At 33.4% G+C, this 27777-nt stretch overlaps 3 protein-coding genes across 4 annotated transcripts; 2 read left to right on the top strand and 1 right to left on the bottom strand.

The window, feature by feature from the left end:
• Positions 1 to 9384: 9384 nt before the first annotated feature.
• LOC112758897 (ethylene-responsive transcription factor ERF098) lies at positions 9385 to 9762 on the top strand. Its single transcript, XM_025807684.3, has one exon. It carries the CDS (start codon positions 9385 to 9387, stop codon positions 9760 to 9762), a length of 378 nt encoding a protein of 125 aa, XP_025663469.1.
• A 3402-nt stretch (positions 9763 to 13164) lies between these two features.
• On the top strand, positions 13165 to 14579 carry LOC112754125 (RING-H2 finger protein ATL16-like). Its single transcript, XM_025801713.3, has one exon. The coding sequence runs from the start codon at positions 13325 to 13327 to the stop codon at positions 14333 to 14335; it is 1011 nt and encodes a 336-aa protein (XP_025657498.1). The 5' UTR covers positions 13165 to 13324; the 3' UTR covers positions 14336 to 14579.
• Positions 14580 to 15605: 1026 nt separating this feature from the next.
• On the bottom strand, positions 15606 to 22117 carry LOC112758173 (autophagy-related protein 9). Of its 2 annotated transcripts, XM_025806773.3 has the most exons (12): positions 21644 to 22087; positions 21425 to 21502; positions 20728 to 20784; positions 19848 to 20497; positions 19436 to 19756; positions 18771 to 18993; positions 18001 to 18180; positions 17711 to 17917; positions 17518 to 17595; positions 17364 to 17434; positions 17115 to 17225; positions 15606 to 16463 (listed from the first exon to the last, which is right to left on the bottom strand). In XM_025806773.3, exons 4-12 carry the CDS (start codon positions 20420 to 20422, stop codon positions 15737 to 15739), a joined length of 2493 nt encoding a protein of 830 aa, XP_025662558.1. In that variant the 5' UTR covers positions 20423 to 20497; positions 20728 to 20784; positions 21425 to 21502; positions 21644 to 22087; the 3' UTR covers positions 15606 to 15736. The 2 variants fall into 2 exon arrangements, with proteins under 2 accessions (XP_025662558.1, XP_072075729.1); XM_072219628.1 differs by lacking the exon at positions 21425 to 21502 and having other exon boundaries at positions 21644 to 22117.
• Positions 22118 to 27777: the final 5660 nt, after the last annotated feature.

Raw genomic sequence — 27777 nt, forward strand, 5'->3', positions numbered from 1 at the left:
ATATCATATTCTGAAAATTCCAAATTTAAATTAGAAGTAATATCATCAAAGTATTTATAAAAAAAAGAGAGAAGTGGAGTTGAAAATAAAAAAAAAATAATTCAAAAATTTTATTTAAAAATTAACAAAAATTTAAAATTTAAATACTTTTGTTAGATAGAAATTTGTATACATATAACTTCTCCAAAATTAAAATTTATTATTATTATAACTTCTCCGAAATTAATTCGAGATTTTCCTGGTTTTTGGTCTAGGTGTCATCTTAATTATATATGTACGTAAGAAATAGGTAAATAAATACAAATAAACAAAGCATATGTAAACAATTAGTATATTACATTGTATTATCCAAATTTGCGTAGGTTTATTTTATATTGGGTCAACGACCAAAACGTCTTTGAAATATTTTGACTCTAACATATAAATAATTTATTTTTGTTAACAATAAAAATATCTTTAATAATATTAAAAATTTGTCAAAAGCAAGTGATTTGACAACATTATTTTTGACAATTTAAATGTCAAAACTAAAACAGCATTATTTTATAAATTTTGGTGTAGTATTTTATCTATATTAACACATCATTAATATTTATATATCAAAATTATTGAAAGGCTAATATGAATTAGTTTGTCAAATTTAAAAATTAAATAAAAATAATTAAAATTTTAAAAATTAAATTGAAGTCCGTATAAATATTAATGATACTCTAAAAATATTTTATTAGTATGCTCTCACAAGGAGTCCCATTCTACAAGGGTAATCGTGGTGTGAAACATAAGCACAAAGTGTATAGCTCAAATCACGAGTATAATTATTAATTATAGTTAAAAAGGCTTCTTTAATTTGGAGCTACATACAAAATTACAAATATAATATAAACAAAATTTGTATACAAATTATTAGAGCATAATTAGGATTAATTAGATTAATTAGTATTATTTAATATATTTAAATATTTATTATAAAATATTAAGTCTTTATTATTACGATTCTCTTAATACTTATAAATAGTTAAATATTCTTCTATATTTTATCATTTTACACGGCTAGAATACACATAAATCATTTCTCTACTCTTCTCTCTTATCCTTTCTAACATGGTATTAAAGTCATAGTATCATCTTTGAAGAGAATAGGTTGATTTTCTTCTGACGGTATTTTTTATACTTTTTTTTTTCATGTCATTTTTTCTTCTTTTTTGTCAATGCTCTGATATTCTCTTATCTCACCGATTAACTCATTTCCCTACTTACTTATTCTCATGGAGAAACGGGAGAAACCATATGTTTTTCGTCACCTTTCGATAGTTTGCCATCTCTTTGCATTTTGTTACTTTTCAACAATTTTCCGGTAGTTCGTTATCTTTTAAGCAGTTTTTCGACAGTTGACCATTCTTCCGACAGTTGCGTCTACATTTTCTTCCGGCAATTCTGTCTGCGTTTTCTTGTGGCAGTTCCGTTGCATTTTCTTTTGGCGGTTCTTTCTTTCTGGCAGTCCGTTTGTACTTCCTTCCGGTAGTTTTATCTGCGTTTTTCTCCAATAGTTCCGTCTGCACCCGTTCTATCAGTTTATGCATTTTTTTTTATTTCGTTGTTTTAAATAAGTTTCAAATTCAAGTTGTTACTTGAATTTAAGAGAATGTTAGAGTATAATAAAGATCAATTAGATCAATTAGTATTATTTTTTTTGGTGACTAGATCAATTAGTATTATTTAATATATCTAAATATTTATTATAGAATATTACGTCTTTATTATTTCAATTCTGTTAATACCGATAAATATTTTTTATATTATATTATTTTATACAACTTAAATATATATAAACTTTTACTCTTTCTAACACAGATGAAACAAATATTCAGCGAGCGAAGAGTTGGTTCTAAGAAAACAGTATGAACATACTGTTTAGGAATTAGGGACTTAGAGGGTCCTAAGATATCTCCACATAAAGCGCAGTAATTTTGTTTTAAATTAAAAAAATGACTCCCTATTAAACTCTGCTCATAAACAACAAAAAGAAGCACCCTCATCACATCCCAGAGAATTTAAAAAGTTAGCCTGACATCTAAACCAGATAATGTGAATCATGAATCATCGCCATACGATCCAACTTATTTTGAAAAAAAGAACACAGTTAGAGAGACGAAATCATGAAACCGCATCATCATATAATAATAAACAAAAATATTTGAGAAAGAATAAAAATTAACCTAAAATAATTCAAATTTTTTATTTTATATTCATTAATTATTATTAAAATAAATAAATAATTTAAAATATAATAAATATATAATTATAAATATTATATATAAAATTATAAATATAAATTAAATAATATAATTTTATATTATTATTTTTTTAACATTATTTGTAATAAATTATGTTGCATATAACATGGTTTGACTTGAAACCATTTATTCATAATATTAGTTTTATCCGCATAAATCACGCACTGGATGACTGGATATATTAATGAGATAAAAATATGCACACATATAATAATCATAAGCTATCCAACAAATTAAATAATCAATTGATTTAATTCGATTTTAAGCTAATTTATTATTATTATTATTATTATTATTATTATTATTATTATTATTATTATTACCGTGGCTAATAGGGGTATTCATGAGTTGGGTGAAACCGGATTTGATATGATCCAGATCTAGTCTAAAATATATATCGGACCTATTTGTTAGATTTAAATCCGATTCTAAACCTGATGAAACCTATATATTTTCGGGTCATGATTATATCGGGTAAAAATCTGGTAAAAACTGGGCCGTTAACATTAGATTACCTTGATACCTTCTTATAAGCTAGCATATGAAAATATCTAAATTTTCAAGACTCCAACCATTATTTGACATGATAAAATTTACTTAGAAAAATATAACAAGAACCAACTCTTCTCTAAAATTAAAGCATAACCATAATCAATACTAATATTGTCTAATAATACCAAATATTTAAATAAATACAAATAGCACAATATTATGCATTCGTCTAAAGTCTTATGCATTTTAAACATAAAACATTAACTTATAGTCTTATAAAACTAATAACACAAAATATTAAGGTTTATAATACTTAAATTTCACATAAAAATATCATCGATTATTAATAACACAATATTAATTGTTTATAATGACCGGGCCACCGGATCGAGTTTGAGTGATTCGAGCTATGATCCGGACCCGACCCAAAATAGTGACCAAATCTATTTTTAAAATTCTTACTCGACTCTAAATCTATTAAAATCACACCAAATTAGTTCCTAAAATATTCGAAACCAGACCGAACCATGCACAACTCTACTCTTTAACATTCTGCATGAGCATATAGATATATTTTATTTGAGAAGGCACAAAGAAGATTGAAATGAACCTTTGAAAGTGTAAAAGAGTATGATTGATCGCTTTCATTATGGGCGATTCAAATTCAATTGCAAGATTTTATAAAGATTTGTCCACCAACCTTCGAGCGAGTGCTCGCTCCACCTTCACTGCTCCAAACCTATATGTGTGTATTCTTTCGGCGATTTAAAACTAAATAGTACCATGACTAGTCCATAAAAACAACTAACTTAAATTAAATACGGAATTGAAGTAGTGAACCACTAGGTGTGTGTTTTACCAATAACGACTTTTATTCGGGAAATAAGAATCAAAATGGTATATTAGATTTAATTCCATAATAAAAATGATCTTTTAATTTATAAATTAATCCAAATAATTCATTAGTTTTTAACCGTAAATTAAAATAATTTTTTTATTAATTACCAAGTTAATACTATTTGACATAACCGTTATAAATTGGTTATACGTTATAATTTAATTATGAGTATTATAGATCGATTGTCAATAACAATCATTCAAACAAGTACTAAAACGTTCAGATATACTATTATTCTCCATTTAAAGCATCATTATTCGAAGACATAACCGTTACTCTTCATTTTAGATTTAAAGGAAAGAGTAAGAAGATTGTTATCACTTATTGACTTGAGCATCGGAGTGCCTCTTGCAGGTATCCCCTTGTTCTCTCATTAGTAACGTATAACTCATCCCGACAGAAAAGCTCACAGATACTCATCGGCGGACGAGCTATACAGCGGCCGACCTCCAGAAGAACAATTAGCGCCCACCGCGGGGCATAGAAACAAAAAACCCTTCTTTCTTTAGGTTCTAAGACTCCTATACCTGTTCATGGCTGACCAGCCTCCTCCGACACCATCTGAACTTCTTCGGATGGTAACAGAGCTACAACAAGTTAATCAGCATATGGCGGAAGATAACCAACGAATGACAAACCAAATAGTCGAGTTAACTAATGCTCAAATTGAAAATAATGATTATCACAATGAGCAACCAGAGGTGAAAAAAATTCTAATTCAACACAAATCTCTGAAACTCAATAACTAGAGAGAGACCAACAAAACGATGATGATGATGGATTGGACAACGTTGTTGGACCATTCACGGCCAACGTCATGAATTTCAAACTGCCTAGGAACTTTGCATTACAAATCACTTTGACTCCCTACGATGGCATGGGAGATCCGAAAAAGCACGCTAAGAAATTTCAATCTATGATGATAGTGAATGGTGCTTCTGATCCTATTTTATATCGTTCTTTTTCTACCTTTTTAGATAGTCTAGCACTTGTTGATTTTTATCTTTGCCTACACGTTCAATTTCGCGCTTTTAGGAGTTCACTAAGCAATTTGAAGATCAGTTCACTGTATCTTCCATCTATCTACATGATTCCAACTATCTGAACTCTATCAAGCAAGGATAGCATGAAATTTTAAGGAAGTATGTCACCCGCTTCACCAAAGTAGCGATGAGCATCCCAAACCTTCACCCTGAGGTACACCAGCATGCTATAAAGAGTGGACTTTGCCCTGAAAAGTTCCAAGAGGCCATCACAATGGCCAAACCCAAAACCTTGGCCGAGTTTCAAGAGAAATCCAAGGGTCAAATGGAGATTGAAGAGCTGCATCAAACTCGAAAATCCGATAAGAATCAAACCAATAAGGATGACGATAAAGTTCGGGACAATAAGAAACCTTTCTGGTTGACACCGCGTTACGATTCTTATACCAGTTTAACACGAAAAGGGAGAAAATCATTAAATAAATACTGAATTCGAAACTAATCAAACCTCCTCGGAAGGCTGGAACCTACCAAGATACGAAGAATGTGGACAAGACAAAGTACTGTGCTTTTCATCAGAAACACGGACACGCTACTGATGAGTGTGTTGTAGCCAAAGACTTGCTCGAGCGCTTAGCTCGACAAGGACATCTGGACAAATATATCAGCTGCCACATCCAAAAGCACAATGCACATCAATCTGACTTATCTTCTGCAGGTCAATATCTTCTCGGGATAAGGACAAAACACACACAGCTCAGCCCAATCAATCCCGAGGTGTGATTAATTGCATATCTGTGGACTTCGCTGGTGGTGGAGCATCAAGCTCTGCTCACAAACGCACTGACCGAGCTATGCTTGCTATAGAGAGCACCATCAACAATCATCAAACTTTGCCCAACTTTCCTGAAATGACGTTCCAACCGTCCAATTTCAATTCAACCGAACTCAACATAGACGACCTAGTCGTCATCTCTATTCAACTGGGAGACCTAATAGTTCGCAAAGTCTTAGCTTGTTGGACCTAGGAAGCAGCGCTAATGTTCTATTTTACTCTACATTTCAGAAAATGAAGTTGAGTGTCAACACATTGCAACTATCTCGTGACTCTGAAACACGTACTTCTGACTAGGAGGAGGCATTAATCAAACTTCACTCTCTTTTTTTGGCTTCTTCATTTAACATGTTCTCTTTAACCATTGCTAATGTCAACTTTCTTTTTAGAGCTGAATTATTCAATATCACAATCAAAACTTCTCAACTATCAGACAAAGAACTCAATAATAATAAGACTTATAACTTATCATTTAAAGTGATTTTATTATTTATCAGTTAGTTCACCATCTCTTAAAAAATACTCAAGTGTTCCGACATTGATTTACCTTCAATATACTTCATATTAACAAGTTTTCTAATTAAGAATGCTTTGTTGTGCACACTCTTTCTCTCATATAACTCCTTCAATTTCTTCTACATCTTCTTGATATTCGTTTTGGTGTCAATATATGGATACATGCTAAGATTGAGTCATTGCCTAATCAAAGCAACTACCTTCCGATTCAACTTCTTTCATTCAGCATTGAATTTAGTACCTTTGGATCTATCCCCCTCCACAGGATCCTACAAGTCCTTGCTATACAACATATCTTCCATGAGGGTCTTCCAAATTGAGTAATTTTTAGAATTCAATTTGACCATATTTAGTCCATGAGTATTTTTCTCCATTCAATCAGTACAGAAATAAACAACCAAAATTTTGATACCACTTTGTTTGAAAAATTGAGGTTCAGATAAAAATCTGTCTAATAGTGGAAGCACCAAATTTTTTTTTCACAACCTGTGCAATTAAATAAGCAACTCCAAAAATACTCCAAACAGCAAATATAATGGCAAAAATGAAATAATCAAACACCATAATTTTTATAGTGGGAAAACCCCCAAAAGAAAACAAAAATCCATGAGATCTAATCCAGTAAAATTTTTCTATCAAAATAATAGGTACACAATCAATAAGAAGCAAAATATCGTAGTTTGTTTCCAGGCTGCAGAATATCGAGCATTGATTGCAGTCACATTGAAGCTCAATGGATTGGGTTTTACTCTCCAAAGCTTTAAGATAGCGTTTGTTTTGAGGTATTGAGACAGAGACTTAGAGACTGAAACTCAGTATTATATTTGTTGGTTTAGAGACTGATACTAAAATTTCTGTCTCTGTCATCAAAATTTTAGTATTTCAGTACCTCCAAAAAGTGGGGATACAAGGAACTAAAATTTTTAGAGATAGAAACTAAAATTTTAATAACATTTTATACCTAAAATACTCTTATTTCAATTAATTAATTCCAATTTTACCCTTTGTGCAAATTAAATTAGAGTTTCATTCTTGTTTCAATTTCTGTCTCTCACTTTGCACTAAACAAAATACTAAAATTTATTTCAATCTCTATCTTTCAATCTTAGTCTTTTTGTCTCCGTCTCTCCACTAAACACTACCTAAGATACCAGTGTTAAACATGTACCATTGTATTATAACAAACAATCTGCTTTAAATGTTGTAGTTAGCCTAGTCTTTCACAAAAGAATAAAGCAATTTGAAGTCAATTGCCATGTGTGGTTCGTAACAACTACCAATTTCCACCATTCACCAAGCAGCCGATATTTTTCACCGTGAATCCGTGATGCTCTTCCTTACACCCTTTACTTGATGCCACTCTGAAAAACACAAATCTATGATTCTGAGTTTAAGTTTCTTTCTTTTTTTTTTTTTTTCTGTTACTCTATTGTGTATTCTTTTCTTGATGTGGATAGCCCAAATCGCTTTTCACGTGAATCACACGAGAAAGTATAAAGAATCAATGGAGTTAATGGATATTTAGAGATATTCGATTTAGTAGGATATCAAATGTTTATTATCCCTTATTCGGATATTTTAGATGTTCATTTTTTAACTCATATTGGGTCAAATAAATAGCCCATTATACACATTATACAAATACTCTATTGACTCCCTAGTAAAATTCTAATCACATACAATAAAATATCTTTAGATTGGGATAATATTTTTTCACAAATTCTCAATAAAAGAGACCGGAGGATAAATATTTAGAAAAAAGTGAAAGTTTAACGGATGATAATTAATAATTTAATTTCCAAATACTTTTTAGGTAATTTGGCTATTTGTTGACATTAATTATGTTTGGGTTTCTTTAATCGATATTTAGAAGGAAAAAATATTGTTGTGTTTTTGTTAATCATTCGTCTTTTTAATAAATACTTGAGGAATAAGTACATTGCTTTTTATTCAAAATAAATATTTGTGTGATTTAATTCATAATTGTTAATTTAATTTTGTTTTGTGTATACACATATACATATCTATGCATGCCTCATTAATTTATAAGTAAATGTCATTTTCAATTTTTGATTATTTATCTAAAAATAGAATACTTTTTTATAATTCGAAAATTCTTAACTAATCCTCAACTATCCAAACGGTTTTCGTAAACGATATATATTTTCAGCATAATTAGCAAACTAATTGCTATTATTAAGTTAATAATTAATTGTAAATTTGAATGTAATTTGTTTATTAAAACAGAGTAAAAATATTATTTGTTTATTAAAATTGGTTATTAAAATTAGTTACTAATATATTTGTATATAAATATATGTGTTTTAATTTATTTTTAATATACATTTATATTACAAATTTAAATGTTATAATAATAATTTATTTTAGTGACTAATTTTAGTGTATACTTAACATAACTAAAAACAAAAAGAATAAACTCAGGATTAAGAGAATGAGATTGAAAAAAACAAAAAAGTTGGTTGGACCTTGCCAAGGAAAAGTTCATGTGAAATGAAATTTTTTTAAATTACATTATTTAGAAAAAAATTAAAAAAATATTATCGTAAACATATAAAAGAAAAAATTATTAAAAATTGTAAATTGGAGGGATATTACGAATGAGAAAAATTAATAATAGAAAAATCTTATATATATTACTTTTGTGTATTTTTTTTTGTATATTTTTTATTTTTGATAGTAAAAATAATTAATAAAAAGTAAGAGAAGATAACAAATTTATTTTTAATACCATAAAAGGGAAAAAGATCCTCTCCAATTTTTTTAACAATTGATAGAATACAGTGTGATCTCTCACCTTTGGTTTTATGAGTGAGATCAGAAATAAATAAGAGATAGAGAGCAATGAATGATTAGATTGAACACTGGATATCATCCAATTTTTTTCTCACTGAAGAAGATCTACTCTCCCGTAAAAGAATATATAAAAGATTTATATAAAAAAAATACGAATTCCATTTTTAACTGTAATAAATTGGTTTGTTGCATGCCAATGAATAATAGTTCAAATGACATAGTCTTCTCATACTCAATTAAAAAATTGTGGGTTCGAGTCTTCTATCTTTAGTAAAAAAAAAAAAAATTGGTTTGTTGCATTCCAAGATTGTGATTTATGATGGAGGTTAGGTCAACAAGAAGATACAAGAAGTTGAAAGTCAAACCGTCAGTTACGACCTTCTCCGATCCCTCTTCACCAGTCAAACTTGCACGCCTGCGATCCGAATATTATACAAATTTAGATCCTCTAAAATTTAAAATTTCACTTTAGACGATAAAGTATGAGACTTTACTAGTTTTATTCACATATAAAGATTATTATCATTCAAACTATTACTGAATCAACCATCAATGGAGGGAGAGAGACACTACAGAGGGATTCGTAGGAGGCCATGGGGCAAATTCGCTGCTGAGATTAGAGACCCAACCAGGAAAGGGACTCGTATTTGGCTTGGTACCTTTGACACTGCTGAACAAGCTGCTAGAGCCTATGATGCTGCTGCTTTCCATTTTCGTGGTCATAGAGCCATTCTCAATTTCCCAAATGACTATGTCGCTGCTTCTTCTTCCGGTTCTTCTAGAAGATCACAACAACAGCAAGAACATATGCATCAACTTGATCACTACACTACTACCACTTCTTTTGAGTTGGAATACTTTGACAATAAGTTGTTGGAAGAACTCCTTCAGGGGCAAGATGCTACTACACGCACATCCCTACCTAGCTAGAAGCTGCATTCTGTAATAAGAGATAATAGATCTCTATTTTCATTTCATTTGTTTAGATAAATTATTCTTTTATTTCTATCATATAGGGATCTACCATTCTATTTGTTCTTGGATTGATCAATGTCGAAGGTGTTCATTTTGAAAATTATTATATTTATGTTTTCCGGTCTTCTGTGTTGTTTCTTTCTTAGGTGCTCTGAATTCTGATTATTATACTTTTTTACCGGGTTTTGGATATGCCAAGCAATAAAATTATCAAATAAATCAATAAATTAAGCTTATTTCTATTTCCATACAGAACGTAAGCCTAGAAACCAACCTTACCCAGACATTCAAATTGATTTTTAACTGACGTTATTTTTAAAACAAACAAACTATTATAAAGACTATGGATACATTGTGTTGAGACAAAATTGTTAATCACATTCTAAGAGTTCCTATAGCAATTTGTCATCTAAACACTCAAACTCAAAAACTTGTTTAACAAGACTAGTAGTTGAAGATTTATTAATAGAGGACTTAGCATTAGCATTATTGCTGGTTAATGGATACTGATTTGGAAAACTGAGATGGTGGAAGCACCTCTCGTACCAAAAGCAGCAGAGTCATAGGCTCTTGCGGCCTCCTTGGCAGTGTTGAAAGTTCGTTCCAAGCCATATCCTCGCTCCATGGTTACCGGAATCTCTTATCTCTGCCGCAAACTTCCCCCATGGCCTCCTCCGTACTCCTCTTTACCCTGTTCCCTGTTTGCTTTGCTTCCTCCTTGTAGGTAATCAATTTTTTTTAGCTAATATCGGTCAACCTTTTAAAAATTATTTGTTTATTTTAAATTATATATTCTAAATTGTAAACCTTTATTTTTGAATTCTATATTATAAATCTAAATACTACAAACAACAACAACAACAAAGTCTTGTCCCACTAGATGGGATCAACTACATGAATCAAACAATGTCATTGTGCTCTGTCATGTATCATGTTTACCAAGAGACCGTTTAGATGTAGATTTCGTTTGACCACCTCATGGATGACCTTCTTAGGTCTTCCTCTACCTTTCGCCCTTTATCCATCTTCCATCTCATCCACCCTCCTGACTGGGTGTTGTATCGATCTTCTTACATGTCCAAACCACATGAGACGCGATTCAACCAACTTTTTCACAATTGGTGCTACTCCAACTCTTTCCCTTATATCTTCGTTCCATATTTTATACAATCGCGTATGACCACTTATCCATCTCAACATCTTCATCTCTGCCACACTCAACTTATATTCGTGCTCCCCTTTGGCCGCCCAACACTCCGTACCATAAAACATAGCCGATCTTATAGCGGTGCGATAGAATTTACCTTTAAGTTTTAAAGACACTTTTTTTGTCACATATAAAACCAGATGCACTTCGCCATTTGACCAACCTGCTTGGATCATATGATTTACATCCTGTTCAATCTCTCTATTATCCTGTATGATGCACCCAAAATACTTAAAACTTTTAACTTCTCGTAGAATGTTTTCTCCAATCTTCATCTTTATATTAGAGTTTTCCATTCTCAGACTGAACTTACATTCTATATATTCCGTCTTGCTATGGCTTATGCGCAGACCATACACTTCTAGAGCTTCTCTTCATAAGTCTAACTTCTTATTTAGGTCTTCTCTTGATTCTTCCATAAGGACGATATCATCGGCAAAAAACATGCACCATGGCACAGGTTTTTGGATGTGCTTTGTGAGTACTTCCAAAACTAATGTGAAAATGTATGGATTTAAAGATGATCCCTGGTGTAATTCTATACCAATAGAAAATTCCTCTGTCACACCACCTTGAGTCTTCACACTAGTTGTGGTCCCATCATACATGTCTTTAATTGCACGAATATATGCAATCTTTACTCTCCTCTTTTCTAAAACCTTCCATAAGACCTCCCTTGACACCCTATCATACGTTTTTTTCAAATCAATAAACACCATATGTAGATCACTTTTATTACTACGATACCTCTCCATCATCCTTCTTAATAGGTATATCGCTTTAGTGGTAGATCTGTCTGGCATAAATCCAAATTGGTTCTCTGTTACTTGTGTCTCTTTTCTCAACCTCCGTTCTATCACCCTTTCCCAAAACTTCATGGTATGACTCATGAGCTTGATCCCTCTATAGTTTTCGCAACTTTGTATATCTCCCTTATTCTTGTAAATAGGTACCAAGGTGCTCTTTCTCCACTCATCAGGCATCTTCTTTGATCTTAAAATCTCATTAAAAAGCTTGGTTAACCAGTTGATGCCTTTTTTTACAAGGCCCTTCCAAACCTCAATCGGGATATTATCAGGTCCTACTGTCCTGCCATTTTTTATCTGCTTTAGAGCATCTTTTACCTCCAAGTCTCGAATCCTTTGATAGTAGTCAAAGTTTTGATCTTCTTCCCTTGTGCATAACCGACCAAGGCTCGGTTAAATAACTCGTAGAAGTAGTTCTTCCACCTTTCATTAATCTTCTCCTCTTGAGCCAACACCTCTTCATCCTTATCCTTTATGCACTTAACATGATCCAAATCTCTCGTTCTTCTTTTACGGCTCTTTGCGATTCTATATATACCTTTTTCTCCTTCTTTCATGTCCAAAGATTAGTAGAGACCCTCATATGCTCTTGTTCTTTCTTCACTTACAGCCACGTTTATCTCTTTCTTAGCCGCCTTATATTTTTCCTAGTTATCTGCGTTGCGGCATAAAGACCACTCTTTAAAGCACTTCCTTTTTATCTTTATCTTTTCTTGTACACTCGCATTCCACCACCAGGACTCCTTATCTTTTGGTCCTATTCCTTTAGATTCACCAAAACTTTCTTTTGCTGTTCTTCTAATAACTTCTGTCATCTCCCTCCACATCTCTTCTGCGCTTCCATTCCCATCCCACTTTACCTCTTCTCCTACCCGTCTTAGGAAGTTTCTTTGTTCCTCACCTTTCATCCGCCACCACCTCGTCCTTGGGTTCTTCGTATGATGTCTTTTCCTCAACTTTTGCTCAACGCAAAAATCCATGACGAGCACCCTATGTTGTGTTGTTAAACTCTCTCCTGGGATAATTTTACAATTAACGCAAAATTTTCGGTTGACTCTCCTCAACAAAAAGAAGTCGATTTGAGAGCTTGTCATGCCACTCTTATAAGTTATAAGATGATCATCTCTCTTTTTAAAACATGTATTTGCAATGAGAAGACCAATGGTTGAGGAAAAATCCAAAATAGTTTTACCCTCGACATTGATCACCCCGAAACCATGGCCTCCGTGAATACTCTCATACACAGTCACTTTTTTCCCAACATAACCATTTAAATCTCCTCCTATTATAAATCTAAATACTATATTTTATAAATCTAATACTAAATCAAATTACTAACCCTCAAGCTTTTCTCTTATCTAATACTCAATCAAACACCGTGCTTTGTAGTAGTATAGGTAGCTTAATCATAAAGTCAAACACATGTGCACGTTCCTTACAATTTTATAACTAATAACGACTCCTTTGCATTCTGTCCAAGATAAGAAAGATCTGGTGCCTCTGTATGCTCATATCTCATATGGCATTGAACCACAACCACACTCACTTTGAAGAATATCAACATCAACCTTCATCAGATTCTTCTCTACTCATATTTGTTATTGTCCTGCCTCTCATACCGCCCACACTTTTCATACTCATTACCTACTTATCTTTTGTTACAAAATGCTGCTCAAATTGCCACCATGTTAACCCTCTAAGATGGATCTCCTTCCTGCGGATGCATCCGCATCCACACGATGAAGATCCCTTCATAGCATTCTCTCCAAGGATCCTCAACCTTGGCTTAGATGAATCTTCCATCCAAGAAATCCCAGCATTTCAATTCACAAAAGATTTTCAAAGCATCTCTGCCTGTGTGGTTTGTTTGACAGAGTTTCAAGAAAGGGAAATGCTCAAAGTTCTTCCAAATTGCAACCATGCATTTCACTTGGATTGCATTCATATTTGGCTTCAAACCAATGCAAATTGCCCTCTCTGCAGAACAAGTATCTCCGGCAACACGCAGCTTCCAACTGACCGTATCATAGCCCCCAGTTCTTCCCCTCAGGACTCTCACTTGCTCTCTAACATGGCAAGTGATGAAGATTTTGTGGTCATTGAAGTTGGAGCAGAACATGAAGGAATTACAACACTGCCACAGATGCAGCAACAAGTGATGAATAATGACTCAGGGGAAAGCATAGCACACAGTAGGAGTTACTCTAGCTTTGCAAGGAAGAAACCATGGAAGTGCCACCATGTTTCAATAATGGGAGATGAGTGCATTGATGTTGGAAAGAAAGATGATCAATTCTCTTCTCTTCAGCCTATTAGAAGATCCTTTTCAATGGATTCTGCAAATGATAGACAAGTTTACTTAGATGTTCAAGCCATTATTCATCAAAATAGGCATAATCAGAATCATGCTAGTGCCAGTGAAGATTGTAATAGCAGAACCAGAAGATCATTCTTTCCATTCCGTTATTGCCGTGGATCCAAAAGTGCAATCATTCCTCTGGAAAATGAGGTTTAATGTAACATAACATTTCCTTTTTCCAAAAAAAAAAAAAAAAATCTTTACCATTTTATCTTTCTGTTTTCTGAATTTCCAGTCCTTAATAGTGACAAAAATGGACATGGGCACATGTTAAGTATTTGCAGAGTTTTAGAATTAAGGTCATGTCTTTCTCTGCTTATCTAAGTTCTAATTCTGCAACACAAGCATTTGTAAGAGAAATGTATATAAAAATCATACATTATCAGTATTTTTTTAAAAATAATTTCTTGAAATGATAGTTAGTGATAAAGTGAGTGCCACAATACGATTATAGTTGAAAAAAAGTAACATTGCTTTTAGTGTCATTGCTTAGATCACAAACGAAAGGAAATGATTAGTTGCAGCATCCATTATGTTCATGATATTGTCCTTTCCTTGAGTGTCTTATGGGTCCTAGAGAATGCAGAGAGCTGTGTTGCACTTGGAGAAGCCTAAATCATAAGATGGGTTGTAGGACCCATACAATGAGGAGCCATAAGTAGCAGCAGCATGAGAAAACCACACCCTCTTGGGAAATTATCACCCCAAAGTTCGTTTTTATTTTTATTTGTTTTTTTAGTTCATCAGTCACATGGAGGACACTGAGCAAGTACAATGCAAAGTGCAAACAGAGCAATAAGTATTGTTTTGCTTTTTTCTATACCAATTTGGTGTTCCTGTTCCTCAGTTTCTCATGCTTAGACATCACTTTTACTGGACCACTTGTATGTGGTATGAAAATATATCAGAAAGGACATATCAGAAGGTGAAAACTTAGGTGAAGTCGACTTCATATGAAGTTGATATCTAAGAACTGTTAGATGAAAATTTAGTCAAATCATCTAAAGGCTCTCAGATATCTACTTCACATAAAGTCGACTGCACCTGAGTTTCCACCATATCAGAAAATATATCATATTCTAAAGTAGATCTTTTTTCAGTTGTCACACTCCTTCCTCAGACATTAGCTTATTCTGTTATAAGAAGCAACATAAATTTACTTGTATAACTAATTTTACCCTGCACAATTTTTAACTGGTTTTTAAAGATGGTAAAACAGACCACCTCTCATTCTAGTTGTCACTTTTTGTTTTAATAGAACAAATAACCATGAAAATGATATGAGTTGACAAATTTAGAGACCGGACAACATAAAACATTTCCTTTTTCTCTCTAATTTTTTTAATGGTTCTTACACCTGGAAGTAGAAGGCATTTCCAGACCCCTTGCAACCATCCTTAATGACCTTCCAACATTAAGCCAAGGCTCAGTAAACACAAATGGATTTATATACAGCAAAGAATCAAATGTCAATACAAGTAAAATTAGATGGGACAATCATGCCTTGGGAATTCAAGCAAGAAACTCCCCTAAGAAATAAATGTGGGGCAAAATTCATCACTCAAAGCTAGAAGATCTGGAATTTACAGTGGGTGATTCTGGAGGTCTGCTATAAACATTATCAAAATGAAGATTAAATTCTCCTGCCTCTAAGTCATCTGAGCAAGCTTCTCTAGATAACCAATGGTGGTTTTGCCAGTACAAGCAATGTTCTTGATCTTGATCCTCTGCTCCTCGGTTAGAAAACTCTTCACAATGACTATATTCTGTTCGGTGATTGAAATCCGGAGGCTCAAAAAAGCTTGTTTGAACTTGTCCACCTTGCAGCCGACATTTATCCCACCAATGACTCTGGGCATTTGGGAACAGTTCATTTGAATTTTCATCCTTAATAAGGCTTTCCCTGAAGATTGGAGTCGACGCAGCGCGATCCTCACAACACTCATGTGAGTATTCTTCGTATGCAGGCTCAGTTACTCCGAAAGGTTCTGATGGAACATCTTCGAGAGCCGCATCACAAGGTTGAGATGTATAGTACCAGTCAATCAGGTAGGGATGATTCTTTTGGTTGGCAGTTTCAAGAATACTGTTTGGCACTTCCCAGGATATGAACTGGTTTCTTTCTCCATCGCCTCCCACATTCGGACGACCCCTCCATTGTGGACAGGAAAATGCATGTCCGCTTCTGTATCCTGATAACCTCTGCTCTCTGAAGCTTCTAACATTTCGCAAAAACTGCTTCCCTAGAACATTCGGGTCCCATGAAGGGTAACTACTCTGAAAACTGTAATGACAACACAAGTTAAACAAATCTAAAAGTCCTAGTGGCAAAGTTCAAAATTATCATTATTTTCCTTTGATTAATTACATGATTACCATTTATATGAAAGAGCCATTCATAGAACGAGAGAAAAATAACATGGAGATTGAAAGTATTCGAGCTGATAATTACTGGTTTATGCCTCTTCAGTTTGTATTTTTTTTTCTTCAGTATTTTCTATTTTTAGAATTTTGTGCGAGAAAAAAAAGTAAGTGAAAACAGATAATAGGATTTTATTGTTTTAACTATTTTCTTTCTTTATTCACAAAATTGTAAAATCTGAAAATGAAAATGCAAACCAAACAAACTCATCCAAAAAGAAAAGAAAATGGTGTTATCTAATAGTTTGCTGGTCAAAATATCTCTGATTTCCCCAACAATATCCTTGTTATTATAGCTTAGAAAATATGCATGGTTTCAACATAATCACAACAGTAAAAGAAATAATTTTTTAAGCCAAAAATAGATTAATAGGTAACTGACTATTCTTTCTTGGAGCAAAGGATTTCAGACAATTAACTACTTATCTGATATATGTTGAAACAATATTTGATGAAGTAGCAATGTAATCAATTATTAATACTGTGACTAAAACAAGCTCCTCTAAGACCATACCTCAACAATGATTTCTCCATCTTCCCCTGTGAGCTCCTTCGATTACGTGGCGCATTGTGTGGGGAACCATAACGGCTGTTTCCATGCTCTTGAAAATCAAAGGTGCTAAAACTGTGACAACATCTCGGGTACAACCCATTAATTAAGACATTAAAACTGAGGACCAAAATAAAAAATTTCGTAAATGAATACACAGGAGAAGAGGAATGCAAATTGAAAATGATGAAAACCAAAAATTTGCTCACCAACCTGCAAACATGACCAACACCTTCAACATTTACGGTAAAATCAGAAATGAACTGCAATATATCATCAACCCGCTGCAAAAGAGAGAAAAATGAAAGAGTTAATACATTATACCATACGGAGTATAAATAACATTATATCCAAGTACAGCAATGACCTTTGGAACAACAAACAGAAGTAAATATGGTGTGAGGAAAATCGAGGCCATCTCCTCAAGTAGCATCATTCCAGTGTACTGCACCACATAAAAATATAGGAGGACCAGAAGTAATATTCAAGAGTAAGCTAACAAGTAAACGTTGGGTATAGCTTAATGAGAATGCATTAAACAAACATATCCGGTATAGTACCTGGAATAAGGTTTCAAACTCGATGCGAACCATTTCAGTATTTTCTTTGCCACGCCATCTTTTTGGCATATAATGTGTATACTGAACCACCATAGACATGGTTCCCTCAGGGTCTAAGACCAACAGCTCAGTTGTAATTGCAGCCCGGCTGATGGCAGTTATAGTTCCAAAAACAGCGGCATACCAAAACAGATTCCGGCCAAATATCTGTAATGAGTTTTTGTTAAAAATAAACTAATGACTGTCATGACATGCTAAATAACATTGTCAAAACTAAACAGATATCATACATGGCCCTCGAGCAGAGACTCCTCAAGAAAAGCTATGATGATCAGAATTGCAGCAAAGCCACCCGATACAAAAGAGATGAATTTTGCAATGATAGATATGATAGGTGAAGGAAATTGCTTGATATATTCAGACGCATGCAAGACACCGCTATAAATTCGATGTTTGAAGAGATGCTCCACCTGAGACACAAGTTATTGATGAGATTTACTATAAAAGTAAAATAACATATGATTATGTTAACTATTATAACTAGGTAAATTACTTTAAAGCTATAAATAGTTAACACCACTTTCAAGCAATTAATACCTTTAGATTAAAATAAAACTACGAGAGAGAAAGCACATATAGAACATAAAACTTAATCTCCAAAAACTTTCAAAATATCGCATACAAGTTACTTACTAAGTTAATAACTATCTAATGATATATATGTTCTCTTCAAATAGCTTATATAAAAAAAAGTTTAATAGTTATGTTAAATAACGTGGAATTCGTTGAACTCAAATAAATTCAAAACCTATTCTTTTTATTTTATTTTATTATAAAAAAAAGTGGAAGGACATGCCAGCTAACATCATTTCCAGTTTAACTAATGTGATTAAGTTGACAAGTGGTAATTCATTAACTGCTATTTGAACACAGGGAATACACGACATACATATATAGACATTCATGACCTCCACCATAAACTTTAGCTTTCAGAAGAACTGATCTTTCACATGGAAAAGAGTCATGATAGAAGGGAAATCAAGAAAAATAATAGTGATACCTCATTGAATTCCCTAAATATCCACCTTGACAAATTTGACCATCTCCGAGATGATGCCGTGCTTGGATGGTTATAAAGTTGTTCAGCATGCCTCAGAAAGAGATATACCAACATGAATATGATAAGAAATGGAGAAAGTAAAAGCATTGCAAAGCCAACTACCATAAGCCTTTTCTGTAATGCATTTGGATTTGACACAAAATCCCTTTTCACACAAAAGTTCCTGCAACGAAATTTGCATTCAAACAATAACATATCAATGAAAAAGGTTCAGCATATGAACATTCTAACAAATACCAATTAATCATCACATATGTACATCTAAGTGCATTCATCAGGAAACAAAGCAAAAATACAACAATAAATCCCGACTTTCACTATGAAGTTCAAGTATAACAGGTAGAATAACATGAAATGTGTCCCTGAAGAGTAACAAAATACTTAAACATGATATCAATTGTAACATTCTAATAAGTGCCATCCTGCATCTAAATTGTCATTGCATCATTCAACCAACAAATCATTTACCCAAAATGGTCTAAAGAGAAAAATAGTGGATAAACCAAAGATAATGAAAATTCACCAAATTATCCACAAAGTTATATGATCAAACAACAACAGACTCATTTTTTGGATAAAAGGTAATTGTATAATCTCTAACATACCGATCAAACATGCTTTGCAAGATGCACCAATTCAAAGTCCACTCAAGGGTCTTAGTTAGTGTTAGACGATAATGGGTTCCATTAGGACTATATGCCACTGTAGGACCAGCACCTGGAACCCATTGAGAAATGGGGAAGGCAAGCACACCCTTGTTTAGCATCCCAATTAAGTAGTTCTCCTTCCGCATCAATCTCATTACCATGTCATGGGCAGACAGATTCTTTACAACACAAAGATGTTTAGAACTTTGTACCCTAACAACTTTTTCAATAATAGTAGCCCAGGACATTGTTTGTATTTCATTGTCTGTAACATGGAGACTGCACGAGAACAATAGTGGAAAAAGCACATAAGCAATGGAGAATTAACCATTTGATTCAACGCATTTAATTTCTTATCATTCATATTTACCTATTGTAATAAAACTCTCGGATTTCCAAAGTATCCTTTAGCTGGGCAAAGAATCTCAAGAAGCAAAATATCCAATACATGGAAAATATTCCTAAGTATCCAACTATAATAGCTTTCGTAAGAGTCATTGGGGTTAATGGGTGTTCATGAAGAGCTTCTTTAGCAAGATCACAGGGCTTAATTCCAGACTCAACCGCATCCATCCCACACTTTGCATTGCGGAGCCCATTCCAATCAACATATAGTAGAAAAAATCCCGAAAAACATATGGTGAAACCCAGGCTAAGAAGTTCACCAATCCATTTTATAATGATGCACCAAATCCCTTTCTCACAGTAGTAGCTGTAAAGCCTTTCGAAGAAGAGATCTAAATCAGCAATAGGTTCTGCATTTAGGCTCTCACCATGAAGAAGTCCGGAAGGGCTCTCACTGTCAGGACTTGGGACCCTTCTATAATCAGACAATTCAACCTCTAGTGGAATATTTTGAAGTAAATCTGTTGCCAGAGATGATTCCCCTTGATCTTTGCATTTGAATATACTAAAAACATCGGGACCCCTTGGCCTTCTAAACATTGTTCACACACTTAACAGTAGGCATGAACATCCATGCAGTCCATACCCGAAAGACAAAATGATTACAACAAGACTCTACAAACACAACAGGATCCAAATTAGAATATTCAAAGGAAAACAGAGATATAACAATACATTAAATGGTTGAAACAGGTTCCTATTTGCAGAACAAGCAAAAAAAAATAAAAATAAAAAATCATGAATCAGTAGCTTGATACTGCCAAGACAATTATGTTAATGGGATGTGCTTAAAGTTGGCAACACACAAATAGAAAGAGCTTATTAACAGAGAATGGACTACATACCTGATCATGATCTATCTGAGCATCAACACTGAAATTCCAAAAAAATTGATGGAAACACTGCATGTAAAGTATCATTCTAACATGTCAGCATAGCAGATATTCCAAGCACATAACAAAATTAAGTCGATAGAAGAAAACCTCCTAAAGTTATACTAAGAATCAATATCAATTGTGCAGAACGTTGGTAACACATTGGGCCATTCTTTCTCTTCTATGTAATTCTTTTTCAATAATTTCATGTCAATTCAACTTTCAAGTACAATACACTTTTTGAAGGATAATAATTCACTGTTTACAACTGATTTCATTGGCATCAATTATTGGTATCCTAAATTCCTAACTCTTAGCTCCACGGCATTTCATTATAGTCTGCCAAAACAAAGAAAATTTCAATATTTTTTTCTGTCCCTTCTAACATCACATCCAAATATACTCATAACTTTAATCACAATGTGAGACTAAATTAACAAATCATGTCAAATTGCCAATCACAATTATACATAAAATACAATCTCGCACAAAAACTTCAGCAAATGGGATGCTTTATTCTCGTTCACCATAATCTCTCGATTTTCGACTTTTTTGCCTACTAAATGTGCAATTACTTTCACCATCCTTATTCATTAAGGGTCCATGTAAATTATTTTGCACTAAACAGCACCTCTCAATTATAAAACATCTGTGTAAAAGCAATGACCTTGAAGCTGGGGCACCAACAACTTTAGCAGGGGTAGCAACATACTACATCAATATTCAACTGAACAGAATTCTGAAACTGAGACACAGTAGTAACACACTGAATTTATTTACTTGTAAGTAAAATACCAATCTTGGCAACAATAAGCAAATTTGATGAAACCAAAACACCACAAATGAATAAATAAATAAGAACAAAAAAGATGGAAAGAAACGTTACCTGAATTGAGCAGAGAAGATGGGAAGTGGGTTGATGAGGAAGCAGTAACGTGGGAAGCGAGTTAAGTCAATGGAATTTGATGGAGAAAAAGTGAAAGATGAAGTCTTTAGTAGAGAATGAGAAAAGTTCGGAGAAGAAAGCAAAAAAGTAGGAACAAGAACGAGGCTAAGATTAACAACACAAGGGTTGCGTAGAGGAAGATGAAATTAAGAGAAAGTAGCTGTAGACTTGTAGTAGAAAAAGTATACTTAATCAACTAGACGGCTACGTTTGGAGGAGAGATTGAAATAGGAAGACAGACTAAAAAAAGTTTGGGAAAAGAAAAATTAGTTCTTGGATTTTTCATTCGTAAATAAATTTATTTTTCAAACATTGGAAAATACAAATTCGTTCCTCACTATTTAAAATGCATGATGGATAGATTTTGGTGTTAGGGGGAACTTCACCGATATGGTGTAAATCAGTAAATGTATAAAGCTTGAAGGATATTTAGGAACAAATTTATTCTTGGCTGAAAAAGGGTTGATTTTGCTTATGTGCCCTAAGTCTTTAAATTGAACCCTAAACCCTACACAAAATCCGATCTGATCCATAAACACCCTTAATTTAACCTAATCGTCATTGTCATTGTAGTTTCTGAGAGCTTAAGAGTGGTATTGTGCAGTGTTTTATGGTCAGTGAAGGAGCTTCATCCAGCACACGACGAATTTCACTGCTATCCACCATTAAATGCGTGGAAATTGAAGAGGAGAAAGACGAGATTGCTCCAATGTGTAAATGTGGAGTGTATGCTATATTGTACAAATCGAGGACGGCGATGAACTCTAACAGATTGTTCTTTGGATGCCCATTCTTTAAGGTAAGTTGGTGATTTTGTTTTATTGATTTTAATTATACGGATTTTCTTCATAAGATTTTTGTTCTGAGGATCATGCAGTTGAACAATTCCAGTTATTGCAAGTTCTTCTTATGGCTGGATGACCATGTTGTAACAATAGGAGGCAAAGACAAACTCATGACTAAAAATGAGGTTGATGATCTGAAAGTGTATCTTGGAAAGAAAATAGTAGAACAGAGACTAACTGATTTGAAGAAGAAGTTGTTGCATATAGAAAGCAAGAAAAATATTAATGTGTATTGGTTTGTTGTTGTAGTATTTAGTGTGTAATTTTGGCTTCCATTATTGCCAATATTCGTTGAAAAGTTTATTAGTAAGTCAAAAAAAGTGTTGTAATAAGGTTTGGGATTAGTTACCATGAGTAGTTGTATCTTTTTCAGACAAAAGTAATGTATTAAAACGATGTTATATCCAGCAAAGTGATGAAAAATGTGTATGAAGCTATTGAACTAAGTAAGTTAATGGCATAACCTTCATACATATGATTAAATAAGTCGAAGTATATATTAATCTCTTGAAAGAGATGTCAATGTCATAAAAGAAGTATAAATATGTAGTTTGCCAAAATAAAGCACAACTGAAGTATGCGAGTTATACAATCACATTGTTTCCAAAAAGAGTTGTTTGCTAAATTTCTACACTGATAGTGTTAACTGCTAGGCTTGTTGAGTCATGGAGTAGGGATGAACTTGAACGACCACCGAGTTGCTTTGCCTGCTGATGTCAAAGTTTGTGGAGAGGCCCCTGACGTAGTTGGTTGATGTGGAGAGGGTGGATGCTGTTCAGGCTGGGTAGGTGGTCCAAATAGAGAGGGTTTTTTTTGTCACGTGTTTTCTTCTTATGGATTGCTTAGGTCTAAACGGCTTAGGAGTTGGCCGTGATAAAGACCGGGCTGTAGATCTAAATAGTGCTTGTGCAGGCCTTGAGCAGGCCCATTCTTTTTTACATTAGATTTTGTATTCTGAAACACACGTCTTGCTTGTTTTTTTGGTTATTTCTTGGGTTGAGTTGTTGTCTTAGAGGAATCAGGTACTTGTTTTCTCTTTTCTTTGACGGCCACAGTCCTACTGACACCATCTTCACCACTCTCACTGTTACTTTCATAACCGGGAGGTGGAGGTGCATACAACTTATCCTCCGCACTCTCATAACTATCATGATCAGACGACGAGTGATCCAATTTCTCTACTTCAATTCGAACGACATCTTCCTCTACCTTAGCATTTTTCTTACCAGCACCCTCTGCAAGCTCAGGATCATCAATAGGATAATCGAAAAAAATATAAAACTCATTAGTGTCTTTGTTCATCTTACCTTGCTGTATCTAGTTGATTCCTGCATCTCCCTTCAGTACATGCAGCCCTGACTCTATATCCTTACTCTTTGGATCATACTAGTATGCCTCCTTGTATGCTTGATATCCCAGTCCTTTGAACAATGTTATTAAATCACCAAAATTTACAAAATTCAAGTCCATTGGTGGGAAACCTCTTAACTTTATCATGTAGATAAACCAACTACCAACAGGAACCCTTGAAAAGTAGCCCCTATGATGAAAAACAAGAACAACAAAAACATCATCCATTTGTAATATTGTTCATCACAAAAGATCCAAATAGTTAATACCGAACCAAACTTATCTACCAGGATTAGCCCTAAATATTATTAAATCAGCACTTATCTAAACCCTAAACCCTACATAACCCATCTTCCATGTCCCTTACTAATTACATTACCCAAAAATCCCCTCACGACATGCATAACAAATAATGTTAGAAAGCACAATACAATAAGTTTTCGAAATAAAGGTACTTACCAGTATATATGACACCCTCAACTACACCAACGAAGCTTCAGTGGTGCTACTTTACATGAAAACGACAACACAGAAAAGATCAATCATTGTATTTTTTGGAGGAAAAAGATCACAGATATGTGTGCTATGGCATTAAGTAATTGTGTGGAATTCATATGGCCTTCTTCAGAATTACATTTAAACACAGGAACTACACTCAATGTTCTAAAATGGTTGCATTTTAAGCGATAGGGACCTATTTGTCCCAAACCTTCTTCACAACGGACACCCAAAGCTTCCTCAACAATACCGTATCGACACATAGGCACATAACACGCCAAATAAGCGCCACATAAGCTGTCTCTATTACGTTTGAGGGAGCACTTTGCACGAGAGGACCCATCTGTCATGCGTTTTGAATGGTGAGGGGCGAATTTTTATTTTTCAATTTTCAGGGACGAATTTGTCCACAAATTAAAAGTTCAGAAACTAATTTGTCCTTTTTCTAAAAAAAATTATATTGTATTTGGTGTAAAGTATATAGAATTAAATTATGATTTAGTATTCTGTTTGATTTTAAGATAAATATGGAGACTGAAATAAATAAAAATTTTTAAATACTTTTATGCAGATTTTTCGCAATTTTTGGTTGGTTCAATATTATTATCTGAAAGCAAAACTGACTCTTCTTTTGTGAGTAACAATTTTTTATTGTGCACCAAAGACTCGTCTTTTGGACAAATAAAGAAAGAACTTGAAATGAAAAGTAAAATTAAAGTACTTGAAATGGAAAAACACAGAAAACAAGGTAACTAACTTTAAAATTAGGAAAACAATAAAATGTCTTTAATATAGTCGAAGGACTTTGAATTTCATATACAATGCAAAAATTTTTAGGAAACGAAAAAGTTACAAAGAAATATAAAAAAAAAAAGTAAAGACATGGAAAGAATCCTATAAAAAAGAAAGCTCTTGGCAGACTCATAAAGTCACTCAGGATGTGAGTATGCGAGAGTGTTTTCTGAAACTGAATTCCAATCTTTGTTCTTTCCAAGCCTTGTCTATTTATAGAATAGTTCGACCAATCCTGTATTTCTAGATGTCATCTTTAAACATATGTAAAATAATTGTTCTCATCAAATGCAGGCTCGAGTAACTGTCACTTCTGCATAACTGATCTTCGATCTTGATACTTTGACCCATTAGCCTCAACCTATAAGAACTCTGTACAAGTCAACACTTTCGACGTCGACTTCCTTCTTTTCAACTCGACCATTTAATTATTCTTTAACCATTTAATCGATCTATTTGGTCAAGAAATATTTGACCAACAAATACTTTTATTAATTAAAAAATAAAAACTAATAAAAAAAGAAAGTTTTAATTAATAAAAATTAAATTCTTGCTCTATGCAAAAGAGGAGTAAAGACAACAATACTTTTTTTTGAACTACTTGTTGCTGCATCTTCACAATCGCTACCTATCATGCATGCTACTGCCTCTACTCAACCACCTTCCAAGTTGCTACTTTAGATTCTCAGGCTCCAACCTCCCAGCCTCTCCTACTTGTCGCGGCTGCAGATTCTCAACAACCACCTAAAGCATCTTTTCAAGCTTTATCAAAGACAAAGGTGTTTGGTGTGAGAAAGAGTGGGCGGCTCAAGTTAGGAGTGAGGAAGCCAACAGGACAACCAAATATACAAATAGACCTAACGGAAGACGGATGCATCATTACATCTAGAGTTAGAGTTATTAGAATTGCTATTAAATAGTATATGTTGTGATGAATTGTGTAGGATTTATTGTTAATGTTGTGTCTCTGTGGCCAATATTTATTATGTGGGTAGGACCACTATTTTGATATTTTGTTATAAGTTTGGACCACTTTTAATTGTTATACTTCTTGAACCTTTATTTTGGATTAGGTATGTGGTATAATATATGACTATTTATTTTGTGATATATTGTGGACATATGGTATAAAGGAACACTTATTTAATGAACTTCTAGGTATGTGGCATGTTATATGGCCACTTATTTTCTGCAATTTGTGGACATATAGTGTGACTTTAAATATTGACTCTAAAATTTTCATCAACTGTGTTTTATTGTTATACACTGATACGGAATTTTATGATCTGCATAACTATTGACAAGTGCACCGGATCGCATCAAGTAATACCACGGTGAGTGGGTTATCGTTTCCACGAATATTAAGGAATTGAGCAAGCAATGATTGATTTAGTATTCTAGTCAAACAATTCACAAATTCATGATAAACAATTGATAATAGAAACATGAAATGTAAATGACTTGAGCAATAAGTAAATGAAAGCAATAAATGACTTGAAAATAAAGAACATAAATGTAAATTGTTGAGAATTTAAATTGCTAGAATGTAAATACTGAAAAAGTAAATTACAAGAAGAGTAAATTGTAAGAATGTAAAGGAAGAAAAGTAAATGAACATTAATTGAAAGCAATTAATAAAGAAAAGGAATAAGAGAATAAGGAGAAGATCATTGGGGTACAGAGATATTGAATTCTCTGAATCAATTGGTGTTCATTTCAATCTTCAATCATACAATCATTGATCTCTTGGCAAATCATAAGCGATTGAATTCCAATTCCTTGGTAATTCAATATCTCTTAACTTGATCAATTGCCAATTCCTTGATCTAATTGTCCATGAGAAGAGATGAAGATTGGTCTCTGATTTAGAGCTACACAATTTCATGGATCAAGATATGGGTTGATTAAATGTCACGTACCAATCCCAATCCCAAATTCACAATAATTGAGAAAAAGATCTTCAAGCTAAATTCCTATGATCCCTTTTCTAAGTTCTCGTAGGATTCAAGTTAGATTCAAATTTTTTTTCAAAATATTTGAATCCTTGAAGTGAAGAACGAAGATTCTTTCTAAAGAAGCAAATGAAAGATGAATTGAAGATGAAGAGTAAATCACAATTGATTCATTAAATTCAATAGAGCTAATTTCAATAGAGCTAATTTTTCCAATAAAAAAAGAATTAGCCACTCATGACTTACAAAATATGAAAGAAGTGAAAAACGAATTAGAAAGTAGTAGAATAAGAAGTCGGAAGGAGAGGTCCCAAGTCCTCTTTATGAGACTTTTTCATCCTATATTTATAGCCTATTCTAAATGCAAAATGAAATTCAAATTACATGTAAATGTAAATTCAAAAATTAACCAGAGATCCTTCTTGCTTCAATTAATTCATGAGCCTTGTCAATTATTGTGATGGATGCGGGCTTCCTGAAGTGGGCTTGAGGAGCAATTGGTGTGTCATTAGATTAAGCACTCAATCTAGCATGCAATGCACTTGATTTATGAATCAAAATGAAACTTAAAAACATGTTTTCAAGGAAGCGTTGCTTAAGCTACATTGGGCCACGCTTTGCATGGGAATTGTGGCAC

The sequence above is a fragment of the Arachis hypogaea genome, chromosome 16, assembly GCF_003086295.3.
Source record: "Arachis hypogaea cultivar Tifrunner chromosome 16, arahy.Tifrunner.gnm2.J5K5, whole genome shotgun sequence".
Lineage (NCBI taxonomy): Eukaryota > Viridiplantae > Streptophyta > Magnoliopsida > Fabales > Fabaceae > Arachis > Arachis hypogaea.

What these genes read in the sequence shown, in the direction of transcription:
- LOC112758897 (XM_025807684.3), top strand. Translation starts at nt 9,385, where the DNA reads ATGGAGGGAGAGAGACACTACAGAGGGATTCGTAGGAGGCCATGGGGC.
- LOC112754125 (XM_025801713.3), top strand. Translation starts at nt 13,325, where the DNA reads ATGCTCATATCTCATATGGCATTGAACCACAACCACACTCACTTTGAA.
- LOC112758173 (XM_072219628.1), bottom strand. Translation starts at nt 20,422, where the DNA reads ATGTTTAGAAGGCCAAGGGGTCCCGATGTTTTTAGTATATTCAAATGC. An exon ending in TTGCAAAGCATGTTTGATCG is followed by an intron (nt 18,994 to 19,435) that starts GTATGTTAGAGA and finishes ATTTCGTTGCAG; the next exon opens with GAACTTTTGTGTGAAAAGGG. An exon ending in AGTCTCTGCTCGAGGGCCAT is followed by an intron (nt 17,918 to 18,000) that starts GTATGATATCTG and finishes AACTCATTACAG; the next exon opens with ATATTTGGCCGGAATCTGTT.